This window comes from Nyctibius grandis, chromosome 2 (assembly GCF_013368605.1).
Source record: "Nyctibius grandis isolate bNycGra1 chromosome 2, bNycGra1.pri, whole genome shotgun sequence".
Classification (NCBI taxonomy): domain Eukaryota; kingdom Metazoa; phylum Chordata; class Aves; order Nyctibiiformes; family Nyctibiidae; genus Nyctibius; species Nyctibius grandis.
In genome coordinates, this window is record NC_090659.1 from 51,014,581 (window position 1) to 51,031,300 (window position 16,720).

Here is a 16,720-nt window from a genome sequence, read left to right on the forward strand (position 1 = left end):
AGGCTATATTTAGCATATTTTTAAGCTGGGTGCTGGAGGAATTAAATATCTTCAGGTCATCTGTGTAAAGAGACTGCTAATACTGTTGCCAGAGTTGTAGTTGTTCTGCCTTTAAGAACTTAGTCATGCTGTGGTCCAAAAAAATTGGTTGAGGAAAATAAGAGGTAGTTACTTGACTTTCTTTTTTGAGTTCTAAAACTCTTTATAAAAACTTCCTCAATTACATTTTGTAGGGTTTTCTCCATTATTAGGGAGAATCATGTTTATTTCATGACTGGTCAAACTGTTGTCATGCTGCAACAATTAAGCCATGCTATCAAAAATCTAGTAAATGTAGATTGTTGAACACGTTCTTTTATCCCTTCTCTAGAATTAAAATTTTCTGTTTCCTTAAGGCAGTTTAAACCCATTTGATTGCTAAAAGCAAAGGCACACTTTAAAATTTGAGCTCCTGATCATGCATAAAGAACCAGGAACTTCAGGACAGCTGTATATTGAAGCCGAGTTCTATCAGTTTGAAAATAGAAGTGTTTGTATAAGGAAGTATTTACTTACTTCTGTCACAATTAACATACTTCAGAGTAGATTTTTTTTCCTTATCAACCTGTGAGAAGTTATGTTTTCAGTCTGCACATTTGAGTGCACGCATCTCAAAGTTATCACGGGAAAGTTACCTTAAAGGATTAAAGTCTAGTAGTAGTTTATTCCATGGCTGTTCTGGATGGTGCTTTATGGTGAAAGTGAACTTTACTTAGTTCTGTCCCTGTTTACACTGAAGGCCAGGTTATTACTGACAAAATAATTGTGACTGGAAAAGCGAATAAAACAGCATAGAGGTGGTTCTGGGCCTCATTGAACCAGCCTTAGTCTGCTTCCTGTAGCCACAGAACTTTTTCCTCTTGCAGCAGGTTAGCTGTGTCTTTACTATCTGTAAGCAAAAGTCTACAGCCTGCTCAGTCTTTAGAGCAATGTGGTAGGTGGATGAGACAAAACTATGCTTGGGAGCCTGCTGAGAGGTAAACAGTATGGATGAACATGTGCCAGTGTTTCAACCCCTACTCTTCTCCTCTTTAGCTTATTAGAATAGGTATAGTCTGAGAGTCCTTAAACCTTCAAAGTCTTTCCCAATAACCGCTGCAATAGCACAAAGCTTTCTCCCCTCTCTTTTCTCTAGAACATTTGAGGTCCTCATTTTCTGCTCTTATGCTAAATATTGAATGTATCTTCATACAGCAGGGTCAGAAATCTTTACTGGGGCACTCCATGGGAGAGCCATGTGTTAATGAAGCATGTCTATTTTAAATCCTTCTTCCCCACAGAAGTTGCTATCAGGACATTTTCTGAGAAAATTAGTGTTATTAGATTCTTGATGGAACTTGTTTTGCCTGTTTTCTCATGGCTTGTCCATGTTTGATGATTCTGAAGGCACATCTCAGGACAAGTTATGCTTGGGCTTTATTTGAAATAGGTTAAAATTTGAGGAAAGTGAAGTTGAAAGGATTCTTGAGGATGTTTGTTTTTCCTTTAGTTGTCTTAATTTTGTATTTCCTTTTAAAGCACGTAATCAAGGAACAAATGAGAAATGTACATGATGTAGTTAAGAAATCTTCAACAAAACAGTGCTAAATTCCTTCTTTAACTTAGTTCATTAGTTGTAGACATTTTGAGTAAATACATCTAGGTTTGTTTAAGAGATGCACCTCTGAAACCTGCTATTTTTCTGGCAACAGGCTGTCCTTTTGAATATTCACATTTTGATTTAATAATTGAAATCAGTGTAATTTCAAACTTCAATAATTAAAAAAACAGCCTTTTGTACAAAAAGAGCTACTAGAAATAGTTATCTTTTCTGCCATGCAAAAGCTATGAACTTGATTACAGCTTTGGTTTCGTCTGATTTAAGAGGCTTTTTTTAAAGACATCTCAAGATCTCAGTTTTTTAGTATGGATTTCATTAGAAGAAAATTGTGATAATTATGAATTGGCTTGTGAAGAGAAATACCAAGTATCTGCACCACATGTATGCAGATGGTTGACAAAGGTCAGTACTGTAAATCCAAAATACAAAACTTGATAGTTAACAGAGATTATTCATTAGCTGCAGGAGCATGCTGTGTGTTTCCTCTAAGGATCATGTGGCCTGCAGAACTTAGTTAAGTATGCATGATTTTATGGCTTTAATTTACAATCAAGGACAGCTTAGCTTGGAAGAACTGTAATTGGTTTGTACCACTAGCTGTCTGCCTTGTTCCTCTCTGACCAAGAAAGGCTCAGCCACTTACACAGCAGGTGCTAAACCTCTGCAGCCCAGCATAAGGTGAACCAGCACTCATTTCAGTTTCCTTGATACAGCATCCTGTAATTGTCAGTATCTTAACAGCTTCTGCATGAGCAGCTAAGCTGTTCTTAGAGCAGGAGAAGACAGCTGGGAAGGAGGAATCATGGCAGCCATCCTAATTTTAAGCAAAAGAAGAAGACAAGCATTTAAAAGCTCCATGCCTGGCTTCTCTCCATGGAATCTAGATAAAGAGTTTCCTAGCAATCTTTATAGAGTCTTCAGATATTGACACAGAATCCATAATCCTGCTGCATAGCAATGAGTATCTATCAAATCAGCTCTGGCTAATAACTGACACAATTGCTATTCCAGTAATGCCCAATTCACTTTTTCCATTTAGTTTAAAACAGTAATCCTCAGATACAAAAGGTGATCTTGTAAAATGTTGGTGTAGAATGAGTATCATCACAGATTTACAGAACCATTCTCTATACAGTTAGTAATTTTTTTTGTCCTGTGGCAGCTCTGCAGACTTAGCATGGGATCAGAGACAAGGTGGATGTCTGTATCATCACCAGTAATTACACAAGTCAGTTAACAGCTTTGTTAATGATTGCACCAGAACCAAAATAGTCTAGCTATTGTAACCCTGCAGCATTAAGAATAAAAAAATAAATCTTTATTTAAGTAAAGTTTGTTTTCTATTTTATTAACATGTTTCTGTCCATACTGTAACTTCATCCGACATTCCCAAGGACAACGCTCTATTGCCCACTTTCCTGCATACTGACTGAATAATTTGGCAGACATGAAAAAAATTCTGAAGCCTCTTATAATGCTACTTTGTTATAGGAAAGACAGACCTATAAGAACTCAGCCAAAACTAGTTGCTCTTTTATCTCTTTGAAGGATACCTGAAGGCTGCCTGGTGTGTTAGCAATGATAAATTTACAGGTGCTTCCTATTTTGATTGTTTGCAGAGTGTTAGACCCACCCCACAGAACGAAGCTATAACAGTACATTTCAAGCCAGTTACGTTAAAAGCCTCTGAAAGTAAATATACCAAAGTTGCAAGTATTAGCTTTGATGGTAAGTACTGCTCCTCTCTTCTTAGAACTTGTCAAGTGCTTCTTAAAACTTGCTGAAACTTCATGAATTATTTTCCACTCTCTTAACAAAAAGTTATTTGTAATTTTGAGAAGGAAATGGAATTTTCCTACCTGGAAAAGGCTTACAGTTCTTCTAACAAGTTATTTCTTAAGGCATCATCTCTGACATAATCAGCAAGTAACTTAGACTGGTAAATACTGGTGAGAAGAGAAGGAATTCTTAAGCCATCTTCTATGTGTGTATATAAAAATCAGATTTCTATTAAACATAAGCAATATTCTTATGTTAAGACACAGATTATTTTGTATCGTTAGTCTAAATAGACATTTGTTTTTGAGAAATCCTAACAAACCAGGACGTGTTCCTTACAGTAATACAGAGGAGAGGATATCCCTTGGATTGCCCTTTGATCCTTCCAAAATTTAAAAAAGAATACAAAATCTTTTTTCTAAAAAAATTACATTTTATGTTGGAATGCCCATGGAAATAGGGCTTTGTCATGCTCTTGAGAACCTTACTGTGAAAGTTGGCTTATTTTATTTTGCTATCTTGAATTCATATTAAAGAAAAAGGGAGATGAATGTGGAAAAACCTTTTACTGGTACCTTTGCTACAAAGATATGTTATGTATGCTGATACTGACTTTCATGTATATCTTTACGAAAGAAGTGCTGGGTCATTTCCCTCCTACATAGTGTGACTGTAAATATTATGCTGACTTTTTGTAGAAAGGCACCTCCATTTTTATAGATATAATCAACTTGTCAGAATGCTGTTGACCTGCTCAGATGTTGCTGCTTTAAGATACTAGTTGCTGCTCTTAAGTCTTTCTGCTGGGATTGCTTAGAAATGCAAGTCTATAGATGCAATGTTTTTCATTTCAGATAGACATCATTTTAGAAGTTGGATGGAGAGGAGAGGATTGATTTTTATCATTGTTGTTATTTGTTGATTAGCACTTTAGATTTTTAATAGCTTATGGTTTGTAAGATGAGTGAAGTATGTTTTAGCCTATAAATAAATTCTGAAATAGCTAAACTCTGTCAGCCTGAGTTGGTAATATGTTCAGATTTTGAAGCTGGAGGGAATTGTTTTATGAGGACTTACTGACTGTCATATGGTAGATCTTGGAAAGAATGGCAGTTGGGGAAAAATACCCAGTCAAGCTTCTTAATGTATTTAAGGGGTTGACTTGGTGAATTCTTTTCAGTGAAGCGGACAGCCCTAAATATTTGCTATTTCAGGTGTCCTGACACATTCAGGGACTTTAGAGGCTGATGGTTTCTCCTAACTAGTACTTAAATCCCTTGACTTTTCTGGCAATGTTGCTACCAGGATAACATTGCTCGTTCTGTGATGTTGGAGCAGACCTGTGAGCTTCGTTCTTGGAGCTTGTGTGATTTGGGTTCTTACATGGGTTCTGATTCTATTGCAGTAAGTTTAGCATGTCTTTTATTTCTTCATTATTCCTAGTCCAAAGTCCTGCTCGACTGGTAGTTCTAAGTGAGGAGCCTAGCCATCCCAAGTTTCCCTTCTGTTAGTGGAGGGATAGGTGTATTCCATACCCTTAAGTGGAGAATTCAGCTCACCTGGGATCTGAATTATCCTCTGGACATGTCCAAGTTATTTATTTGGCAGGAACAAGCAGACTTCCCTGTTGTAGATAAGCTTACTAACTCAGATGGGTCAACCAACTGGTGTTAAGGGGGAGGAACTCGGAACTCAAATCTCTTACTTCCTAGACTTACTCAATGTGAGTTGCTTATTGAAATTTCCTTAAGATGCATTTTTCTCTTCCATGATACTTCATCTCTGGGCTAGCTCTGTGCTTTTATTCTTCCACTCATGCTAGTCTAATCTAATGGATCTTTTTTTTTTTTTTTGTCTGCTTTAACAAACTTCTTGTATTCTTGTGTGCACAGCATCGAAAGCAAAAAAAGCATCACAGTCTTCTGGGAAAATAACTGTTAAAGCAAAAGAGAAGAGCTACTCCAAACTTGAAATACCATATCAAGCAGAAGTGTTGGATGGGTAAGCTTGTAGTAATTGAACATAGTTCAAAACTAAATGCTGTAAATGAGCTGATGTAGCAGGGAATTCAGCCTTTTTACAGGAAGAGGGAATATAAAGAGGTGATACCTAAGTTTTCTGATCTGGAGCTCATTTAGAACTACAATTACTTGTTTGAATTGTTCTGTTTTTACACTAGTAGATGAGGTAGTCTTAGTAATGCGTAAGCTGGTTTCAGGACTTGGATTCAAAGTGACCTTAGTGAGTCGTTTTTCAGAGCAGTTGAAAGCTACAGATGAGACATTTTAAAAATGCAGTATTGGAAATTTTTCCGGTTTTGCACTTGCTGTTCTATCACTATATGAAGTAAGAGTAGAGAAAATATTTTTTGTTTTAAGCAAAATTTTGGAAGAACTGACAGTACTTTCTTATTTTTTGTTATTTATTTACAAAGTATGGCTAAGTTGACTTTAAAATTGTTGTTGAAATGGGGTGCTACTTTATCAACAGAACTGACAGAGTATTTTAAAGGCAAACAAACCAAACCTTACCTATCAGAACTTCTGTGCTGCAGATGCCTGATTTGGTTAATAAGGAACATGCACAATTTGGAAACTATCTTAATACTCCAGCACTTACTTTTAGTCCTCCTAATATGCTGATTCACTATTTTCTTTTCTTGCTTGAATTACTTAATTACCAATGTCCCTGTAGTGCTAATAATATAGTTTCAGCATGCAGTAGGGTATGTACCTTTTTTGCTGTTGGATTGAATGAATTCTAGTCTTTTGTGTAAGAAAAACTTCGTGTTTGAGGAAAGTCTTCATTTTTCTCATACTGTTTTCTTTTAATAGGTATTTAGGATTTGATCATGCTGCCACACTCTTTCACATTCGTGACAGTGCTGCTGATTCTGTGGAAAGACCAATCTATCTAACAAACACATTCAGTTTTGCAGTCCTTATACATGATGTTATGTTACCAGAAGAAGCAAAACCAATGTTTAAAGTAAGCCCCATTTCAGTGAACGTTTTCACCTAATAGTAAATGTTTAAATGTGCTGCACTTTGTTAAATTGTAACATTGATCTTCGTTGTTCGCTGATCTAGGTCCAGAACTTCAGTAAACCAGTCTTAATTCCGCCTAATGAATCCAGATATATTTTTACACTTCATTTTATGCCTTCCACATCATCTGTTCATATAGATAACAATATTTTACTGATCACCAATGCTTCTAAATTTCACCTACCTGTCCGAGCATACACAGGATTTTTAGATGTAAGTATTTTCCTTTTATTTAGCTACTTTACACTAATTAGAGGCAGACTTCATAGGACTGTTTTTAATTCTTTATTCTACTTCTATAGGAGGATGGCTTTTTTAATTTCAAAATGATTTTACCAGTTCTTCCCTTAAACAGCTTTGGTTACTACTGAAAATTAATTTTTGCTCCCTTTAGTTTTACACAGAAAATCTATAGAATTTTGAGATTGTCACAGTACTCCTGTATTAGACTTATTAATGCATTTGTTAATGAGCTTAGAGTTTGAGCACATTTTATATTTAACTTATGCTAAAATACCATTATCAATCTTTCTAGTACTTTGTACTGCCTCCAAAAACTGAGGAGCGATTTATAGATTTTGGCATATTGAGTGCAGCAGAAGCTACCAGCATTTTATTTGCAGTCATCAACAGCAATCCGATAGAGGTGAGGATGGATTATTTTTTTTTTAATTTGCCATTTAAAAAATTTACATCAGTGTTGTTACTGAAAACAGTAACTTTTGTTCTTTTTAAGCTGGCTATAAAAAGTTGGCATATTATAGGGGATGGTTTGGCCATAGAACTTCTAACAACTGAAAAGGGAAACAGAACAACGATAATTGCAAACCACCATGAACTACAAAATGCTAGTGCCTCCGATCAGTCTTCAGTAAGTAATCCTTTGAATCCATTGCTTAAAGCTACATTTAGCAGGGGAAAAGAAGAGACAAATCTGTGCAACTTCTTGCAGTTTCATTTTAGCAAGGGGGAAGGAGAATAAGAAATTTTAATTTTTGACTGAATTTGAGTATGATAAAGCATGTAGAATTTTTAAAATTTATTTTAAGAAGCACGATTATGTTCAGATTTGGTTAGATTTTGAAAGAGTCAACTTCAGAAACAGTAACCTCCATGGCCTCAGATGATGCTTATCATTTATTTGGGAAGAGTGGAATTTATCACCTCAAGGAACAGATAATTTTTGTGTTAGTAACTTACGTGTTTGAATTTTTCTTTTTACCACTGACGGTTGTTTCAAATGGATTTTGATTCAGTTTAAAGAAATAAGAGGGTGTTTGGTATGTTAGTGAAGTTTCTTTCCATTTAATGGAATACAATGGATGACTCTTCTTCTATCATTTACAGGTGATACTAGCATCAGGTTATTATGCTGTGTTTAGAGTAAAACTAATAGCAAAAGAACTTGAAGGAATTCATGATGGAGCTGTACAAATCACGACAGATTATGAGGTATATTTATTGTATATTCATGGATGTTGCCCAAGTGGTATGTTCAGTTTTTAAGCATGAAGTGTTAAGAGTTGTATTAGTGGACAGATTGCAGTATCAGGGAGAAGTTGAGGTTGGAAGGGACCTCTGGAGGTCAAGTTATCTCTGCAAGCTAACCCTGCATCGAACAACAGTAATGCTACTTTTGCTGTGTCTTCTTTGAAGGAATGAAGAATGACTTTCATCATGATTTTCATCTGGCTTTCAAAAATATCCATTTAAATCTCACCTAATGCTTTGAAGTATGGGTTCTTCAATGACTTGACACATCCTCAAAGCATCAATGCATGGATCTTTTGGCATAACACGTGCTGACAGTATGTTTTTTGGTACAAAATCAGTTACTGAAATTGAGCTATACAATTTCAGAGGGGGTTTCAAAACCCAATGTGTTGTTTTGGAGAAATTACAGTTTGCTGACAGTTGATGAAGCAGAGTTCTTATGCTAAGATTAGTAAGGGAGAGAACAACAACCAGTTAATTCTCAACTTCATATGCTTTTCCTGTTAAATTATTTTGCAGGAGAGAGAGATTCTAATACATAATGGAATCTGTATTTAATCTCTTTCGGTGATATATGTAGAAAAAAAATAAATGTGACACTGTGCTTATGAAGTCAGCAAATTATAGAGCTTATTGTGTGGTTCTGATGAAGCTACAGAAAATGGGAAATTCCTAACTTCTGCCAGTTATCTGAGATTTTAAGCTTTTTTTAACATGTCCATACTAGTATGTAACCCTTGAGTTATAGAATCTGAAGCTTTTAATTTTCTTGTTTCTTCTTACAAGTTATTCTACTTGTATTGGTAGCTTTAATAATACACAGAAAGGATCTCGTTGCCATCCCTTCCACACTCATTTTTCTAAGTTTATGTCTATCTTGAGGTCTTACCATGACTTCTGATGTTTTTTGAGAAGTTCGGTGTATCCCCTTCCCACTTATACTCATTTACTTTAAAGATGTTATCCTGCTGATCTCCTACAAAGTAAGCCCAGTTCAAGTGAGACCTATATAATGCCACATTGGCGAGCTTATATCTTAACTGTGCTTTTGTGTTCAATGTAGAATGGTGCTAAGTATGACTGAGCAAAGGTGTGCTTCCTGACAACATGGAGTGACTGTTCTGAATGTGATGATGTGTTGAAATCTTAATTCATGTCTCCATGTTTCAAATGTGTATATACCTCGGGTAGTGAGGTGGATTGTGAACTGGCTGAAGGAAAGAAGCCAGAGAGTGGTGGTCAATGGGACAGAGTCCAGTTGGAGGCCTGTGTCTAGCGGAGTCCCTCAAGGGTCGGTACTGGGACCAGTACTATTCAATATATTCATTAATGACTTGGATGAGGGAATAGAGTGCACTGTCAGCAAGTTCGCTGATGACACCAAACTGGGAGGAGTGGCTGACACACCAGAAGGCTGTGCAGCCATTCAGAGAGACCTGGACAGGCTGGAGAGTTGGGCAGGGAGAAATTTAATGAAATATAACAGGGGCAAGTGTAGAGTCCTGCATCTGGGCAAGAACAACCCCATGTACCAGTACAAGTTGGGGGCAGACCTGTTGGAGAGCAGCGTAGGGGAAAGGGACCTGGGGGTCCTAGTGGACAGCAGGATGACCATGAGCCAGCAATGTGCCCTTGTGGCCAAGAAGGCCAATGGCATCCTGGGGTGTATTAGAAGGGGTGTGGTTAGCAGGTTGAGAGAAGTTCTCCTCCCCCTCTACTCTGCCCTGATGAGGCCGCATCTGGAATATTGTGTCCAGTTCTGGGCCCCTCAGTTCAAGAAGGACAGGGAACTGCTAGAGAGAGTCCAGCGCAGAGCCACGAAGATGATTAAGGGAGTGGAACATCTCCCTTATGAGGAGAGGCTGAGGGAGCTGGGTCTCTTTAGCTTAGAGAAGAGGAGACTGAGGGGTGACCTCATTAATGTTTATAAATATGTAAAGGGCAAGTGTCATGAGGATGGAGCCAGGCTCTTCTCAGTGACATCCCTTGACAGGACAAGGGGCAATGGGTGCAAGCTGGAACACAGGAGGTTCCACATAAATATGAGGAAAATCTTCTTTACAGTGAGGGTGACTGAACACTGGAACAGGCTGCCCAGAGAGGTTGTGGAGTCTCCTTCTCTGGAGTCATTCAAAACCCGCCTGGACGCGTTCCTGTGTGATATGGTCTAGGCAATCCTGCTCTGGCAGGGGGATTGGACTAGATGATCTTTCGAGGTCCCTTCCAATCCCTAACATTCTGTGATTCTGTGAAACCTAGACTACATTAACTGTAGAATTTCAGGGTTTTGTTATTCTATGCAATTTAAAAGTGGAAGAGACATTTAAAGGCTGAAATTTAAGGTTTTTTTTTCTAAATTTCGCTTGTTCTTTTTTTTCCAGATTTTAACTATACCCGTGAAGGCACTGATTGCTGTAGGCTCTCTGACCTGCTCCCCAAAACATGTTTTTCTTCCACCTTCTTTTCCGGTAAGAGAGATGGGTCATGGCATTAAAAATTTTCTTCCTGTGTTTTTTATTTGTCTGTCCTTTTCAAGAGAAACCGCTGTCTTGAATTGTCACATATCAAAGTGCTTGAGAGATTGTGCTGCCAAATTGCTATGATTCAGTTTGTCGCTATTTTGTTGTTTTTGTTTTTTTTTTTCCCCATGTGTCTCAAGCATGAGTTATCCCTACATCTCCTCTACTGCCCATTTGAATGGGATCTTGGAATACTGCTGTTTTCCCACACCTGATTCTTTGCAGCTTCATTCTAACGTAGCTGTGGTCACTTGGTTATTACCAATTCATGTGCAAGTAAAAGAGAGATGAAATTGCACAAATGCATTTTTCAAATTCCTGAAGTGTAATAGCAAAGACAACAAAGTCAGCTAATAACGTTTCAGTGTAAGAAGTCCTTGATCTCTGTGGAAGCATTATTTTATTGCTTCCACACTGAAAGTAGATCTTCTCGAGAGTACATGGTGGAGTACATGAACAGGAAAGCAAGAAAGCTGTGTGGGTCTACAGTTCTCTGCAAAAGTACGTAATGCCTGTTTTCATCCCTGCTTATGCAGTAATGTTTATTCAGTGAGTGCTGAAAGCAGCTTCTTTGCTCAGGGCTACAGACTCAAGCAGCAAGCTGTTAACCAGATAATACTTTTCTTCTCACTTGGCATTCAGCATAACCATAGAAGCATGGGCAGTCAAGGCATATTGGCTTTGCAGTTTGTATTTCATTGAAGTCTGAACTTTGTGTGACTTTCTGATGAGTGGGGAATGTAATGTGATGGAAAATCATAGGGAGAGAGATTGAAAACGGGGGGTGGGGGGGAAGTAGCAAAAGGAGATAGAGATGGCACTTTTCTGAAAGGATAAAACTGAACTGCGTGCATGTTGGTGGAAGTGGTCTTTGTTTCCTTGTCTGTCCTGCAGTCTCAGTCTGTCGTAGAGCACTGCCTGTTCTCACCTCCTCTTCCAATAACTCCTTGGTGTCTCCTGCTTATCTTAGAATTTGTGTACTCTCAAATAGTAATTTTTCACTGGCACTTTGTCAAGTGCTTTACCTCATGTCTAGTAGATAAAAGATAATTTTTTGAAAAGTAATGCAATAGATCTCATCGGAGGAAGACAGGTCAGTCAGCAGGACTTCAGTAACTCATTGCCACATTTGCCCCATTGTCCATTCCATCTCCCTTCTGATCTCCTACTTCACAAATTGTTCCGAAGTCTTTTGCTACTCTTGAGGTCAAACGGTCATGCCTACAGTTGCAAAGATCACTTGTTATTTTGTATCTTTAGGATCTATGTTTCTTATTTGACTATATGGCCTTACCATTATATGGATATTTATTACATTCACTACAGTATCTGTAACTTCATGCATGAACTGCTCCATAAGCCTTTGATAAACTGAAATAACTTAAAGGTCCGTTTCCCTTTCTTTCACCAAAGATAAAGCAATTTCTGTGTTCTGTATCCTAATTTATATATCCTAGTTCATGGCAACATCATTGACCCTCTTGAATGCCACATGAAAATATTTTGTTCCATTTTGGGCCATAAAGAAGTAATTTTTCTTTTAATCTCCCTTTATTTTGTTCTAACTGGAATGACTAAAGAGCTTCTCAGTGTATCTTAGTATATGCCCAGGGTCTTGGTCAGCTTGATCTTTTTTTTTTGTTTGCTTTTGTTTTGTTTTGGCAGGTACTACTTCTTGTAGCACCTGTGTTTCTCAGCCTCTAAGGCATAGCTTCCTTGCTCTCATCATTCTTTCTCATCCCATTTATTGGCTCATGCTCTTTTCTAGTAATGTTTTCACATAATTATTCATTCAGGAGACCTTTGGCCTCCTGCATTTTGTTTGGGACTATAGGTTCAGATATAATTATCACCTTTGACAAGATTCTAGACTGTTTTCTGTGTTCAAGCCCCAGGCTTTTCAGAGCAGTCAGCTTCTGTTACTACTTCTGTTAGTTGATCGCTTAGCTCTTGATATTTGAGAACACTGACAGCAGACTGACTTTTCCTTTTTCTTGGATTCATTTCAAACTAAACTTGTGATCACTGAGTTCATTATAGTCTTGCATCTAGTTGTTCTGTAATGCCTCCATTACTTACAAAAATAAGCCTAAAACAGTGTTAGTTCTTCTTGTTTCAGCATTTGGTAGAGAAATTTGACAGCTATAACACCCAGGATTAACTAGGCACTACAGTTCTAGTAACACTTGCTTTTCTGTTCATACCTAGGCTGTAATTCTCCTGCAGCTGCCTGGTTACCAGTGCTATCTGTCTCTGTTTATAATTTTAGTGTATTTGCACCTAAGTCTGATTTCTGGTATTCTGTCGAAGTTTGTCAGCGATATACTAACAGTGTATACAGGCCTTGTAAAGGTCAGTGTCTTGATTTTAAACAGATCTTAGATGTGTTGACTTCTGCTTCATAATAGCATTTTTAGCTCACGGTGCCACCTCTCTTAACTCTTCCCTGGTCAAAGCTCATCTTTGAGGACCTGTATGCTAAATAGCATTGTTCTGGTTTTCTTATTGCTGATGGGTAAAGTCTTCTTCCATTATCTGTTGTTTCACATTTAAATGCTGTGCAAGGGTCTTAGTAAAATACTGTTCATTTGTTCTACAGAGTTTAACAAACCTTCATCTTGCCCAAGTGATGGCAGTTTGTAACTCCTAGGATACCATAGATGAAGCTCAGACATATCTCCTGTCCAGTTCAACAGGGCTATACTGGTTAGAGATTTATTCTCGTAGTTTCTTCCCCTCTGCAGCTGCTGCTATTGAGACTGTTATAGTATGTGATTATTTCCTGAGGCCACAGTCAAATTTTGAGGCTGCAAAAGTGCATCTCTCCCATCTCTCCGCTTCAGTCCTTACCTTAGAGAAATTTTTAAAAAGCTGAAAGTATTGATTTAAAGGGAACATGAAAAACTCTAGTCATGTTAATTAGAAGATAGTCTTGGGTATTTAAATTTGCTTGTATTAATTTATTTTATATAAATCTGAAATCTTATCACCAGGCCTGATTTGTGCTTTTTTTGCTTGTTTCGGTTTTTATTTATCATTTACTCCATACTTGTCAGGGGTGGATTTCGAGATAAGGTGAAAAAACATGGCTACAGAATCATTGATTTACAAGTGAGGGCAGGGGAAGAGCTTGAGCACTGTAGTGATTCTAATCATGACAAAAAATTAAACTACATGTTCTATGCTTAAAAGGTAAAATAATGTTTGGCTCAGAAGAGGAGGCAGGGTGTAAAGGTGTGGGGAAAAAACTTGCACTGTTTACTTTTTAAATGTTGTAATTTTAGTGCCTGGTGTCTTGATTTCATTGGGAGTGGGAGGGAGGGTTGTACTTATGTTTTTAAATGCCCTCTGTCACCTGTAGTGTTTGTAATCTGCAGCTTCACATTACTGTTCCTTTCAGGTTATTTCCAATTACTAGCAACTATGTATGAGATCTCTTACAAGAAGCTTGTTTACCTTTTGTAATAGGAGGCTCAGAAAACTGAAGTTTTCTCTTGCCTTTCCTCCTCTGGTACTTTTTTAACATGATTTGATTAAGCAGAACTGTTGCCCGAGCTCTTCAAGACACTTAAGGTGTACTTAATTTTGAAAGAGGGGTGAACTGTTTGGAAGCAGATGGAGGAAAGAATACAACTTCACTGGAACTTACCTTGAAGTGTTACAAGTGGCATTTTTTTAAGATTGCATAGTTAAAAATCTCAAGTTAACATTTCGTCTCTGCTGTGGTCTTTGTGAGCCTGCATAAATAAATGCATATGCTAGGGAAAATGCATATTCTGCAGACTTTTTTCATCCGTTCTTTTCTTTAGGGGAAAGTAGTTCACCAGAGCCTGAACATTATGAACTCCTTTTCTCAGAAAGTGAAAATACAACACATACGGTCCCTGTCAGAAGATGTAAGGTTTTATTATAAGAGGCTAAGAAGTAATAAAGAAGATTTAGAGCCAGGAAAAAAATCAAAGGTTTGTTTATGTCTTATTTCTACACTTTACAAGTTCTCTCTTGTATATAGCACACGTTAAGTTTCAGAAATCTGTTTTCTTTGGTCATTAGATTTACTGTGCTGTTTCTTAATTGTTCTGCACTCTCATCTGTTTTGCAGATTGCAAATATTTATTTTGATCCTGGTTTACAATGTGGAGATCTTTGTTATGTAGGATTGCCTTTTCTATCTAAATGTAAGTAACGTTCAACTTTATATGGAAAATCTTTTAAAAAAAAAAAAAAAGTTTTCTCCTTAAGCAATGATTTTACATGAAGAGTTTTAAAATCACATTATTTCTTAAAGCGGAATCTAAAGTTCAGCACAGCGTAGCAATGCAAGAAGATTCATGGGATTCTGACTGGGATTTGCATGAGAACTTATTCAAAGAATGGACAGAAATAAAAGAGAACTCAAGCCACAGGTAAGTATTTTATCCCTGTTACTTTCTCAGGCCTTAAATCACTAGATGATTCTGTTATGTATGCTCTTATAAAATACAAGGTTTCTTAATGTGGCAGTGTTCTTTGATTGGGGGCCAAGAAGGAGTTACCTGGCCTTCTCTGCAAAACCTTTAAAGAGAACATTTTAAAAGTTAAGAAACAGTAGTAATTTCCTCAAGTCAAACACAACACTGGAAGTTGCTATTCACTGGAGTATGCTGCAGTTCTTAAAAGGATGGCAACAGCAAGGCAGTCTCCACTCTGCAAAAATTTCCAAAACCAGATTATAGTGTTTGTGCAGTATCCCTGATTAATCTTTTTTTAAAGCAGTAACCTCAATATCCCTTTTTAAGATTTCATAAGGTTTTCTATTGCTACTATTCTGAGATTATTGCATTTCAGTGAATTATCAAATTGTCTGGTATTTTTCCTTGAGATTTGCTAAATAGAAGGTGATTAATGATTGCTAATTAATATTTAGAAAAAGTCAAACTCTGTAGGCTGCTATATACCTTTTAAACATCTGCCTTCTCAGACATAAAGTGATTTAATCTCCAAGAGACATAGGTTAGCGTTAACAGCAAGTGCACGTGTCTTTTGTGAAGGTAGCATCCAGACTACCATTTCAAAAGAAGTATGCGTATTTGTGAAGAAACAAGATGACTGTATGTAGCTAAACAGAGTAACAAAAGCATACTTACTTTATCACTTTTTTGTTATAATGCTGATATATTAACTCCTGAACAAATCTGATCTAAAGAGAATCCTCTATTTAGGACAGTCTTGAAAGTTACCGGTGTGGCTATCACCTACAGTAGGAGGACAGTCAAGGAAAATTCTATTAAATACTACTTCTGAATAAGTAGCAGTTCTAGCTAGAATATACAGTACTTTAATATTATTTAATATAATACATAATCTAGAATATGTAATGCTTTTAAAGAGAGTTAAAATTAACCAGCTATCCGAGGTGGCCTTCAGCAAGGGAGAAACTGCTCCTTCTGAATACAGAGGCTTCTGTCTTGGGCATTTGGAGACTCTCCAAAATACTTCTCTAGGTTTGAAGTCTAGCGTTTCATTTGTTCTGCTGACTGGAGAACTCAATACTGTTAGTCTTGTTTCAGCTTACGGTGGAGAGCTTGTAGGAGAACAGGAATCAAGTCTGTTGCAGAGAAGATTAATAGCAAGGAACTTCATTCACTGTTGGAAATAATAGCTGGCACCAAGTGTGACTAGTTCAGATTTGCTTTAGATTTGTTAGACGGGAGTATAGGCCCATACTCTGTGTATCCATTGAAGCTAGAGTACATGTACAGATTTAGTGTACACTACACATGTTCAGGCACAATATGTTTTCTGGATAGTGGATGTCTGGATGTTGTATTGGAAACAGACTGTAGCAGGACTGATATTTTTCCTTTCTACTCTTTATACCTTTGCAAACCACCAAATATATTTTGGGTTATTTTTCTTACTGATCTGCATCTCAGTTGTATTCTCACAATTTGTTTCTGCAATACTAAGAGCAAGGCACTTCCTAATGAAAGATAAAATTTGTGTCTCACTGTCTAGAGAGCAGTGATTTAAGAGAAATGCAAATACGGAAAGATTTGTGATGCGGTCCATAAGTCCTACCACATTTTCTGCTCACCTTTATCCATAAATAGGCCATAGCAGAACTTGGAATGGATGGATGCTAGCAACAATACTTAAATAGAGAACATCTTTAGAATCTTTGGGTTGGTCTCATATAGCATGCTTTGATGGTTTCTGTTGCGCTTTTTAATAGCAGTACATATGGGCAGAGCTCAATGATT

The 16,720-nt window shown here is 37.2% G+C and overlaps 1 protein-coding gene across 2 annotated transcripts in view; it reads left to right on the forward strand.

The window, feature by feature from the left end:
• Positions 1 to 16,720, forward strand: part of TMEM131 (transmembrane protein 131) — a 103,976-nt gene that overhangs the window by 61,117 nt on the left and 26,139 nt on the right. The window contains exons 12-22 of one of the 2 annotated variants that reach the window (XM_068424104.1): positions 3,259 to 3,367; positions 5,311 to 5,419; positions 6,253 to 6,406; positions 6,508 to 6,678; positions 7,001 to 7,111; positions 7,202 to 7,336; positions 7,813 to 7,917; positions 10,341 to 10,427; positions 14,288 to 14,440; positions 14,581 to 14,656; positions 14,767 to 14,884. In XM_068424104.1, the coding sequence (XP_068280205.1) occupies positions 3,259 to 3,367; positions 5,311 to 5,419; positions 6,253 to 6,406; positions 6,508 to 6,678; positions 7,001 to 7,111; positions 7,202 to 7,336; positions 7,813 to 7,917; positions 10,341 to 10,427; positions 14,288 to 14,440; positions 14,581 to 14,656; positions 14,767 to 14,884 (1,328 nt within the window). The remainder of the gene's footprint in view (positions 1 to 3,258; positions 3,368 to 5,310; positions 5,420 to 6,252; positions 6,407 to 6,507; positions 6,679 to 7,000; positions 7,112 to 7,201; positions 7,337 to 7,812; positions 7,918 to 10,340; positions 10,428 to 14,287; positions 14,441 to 14,580; positions 14,657 to 14,766; positions 14,885 to 16,720) is intronic. The other variant, XM_068424111.1, reaches the window with a different exon arrangement.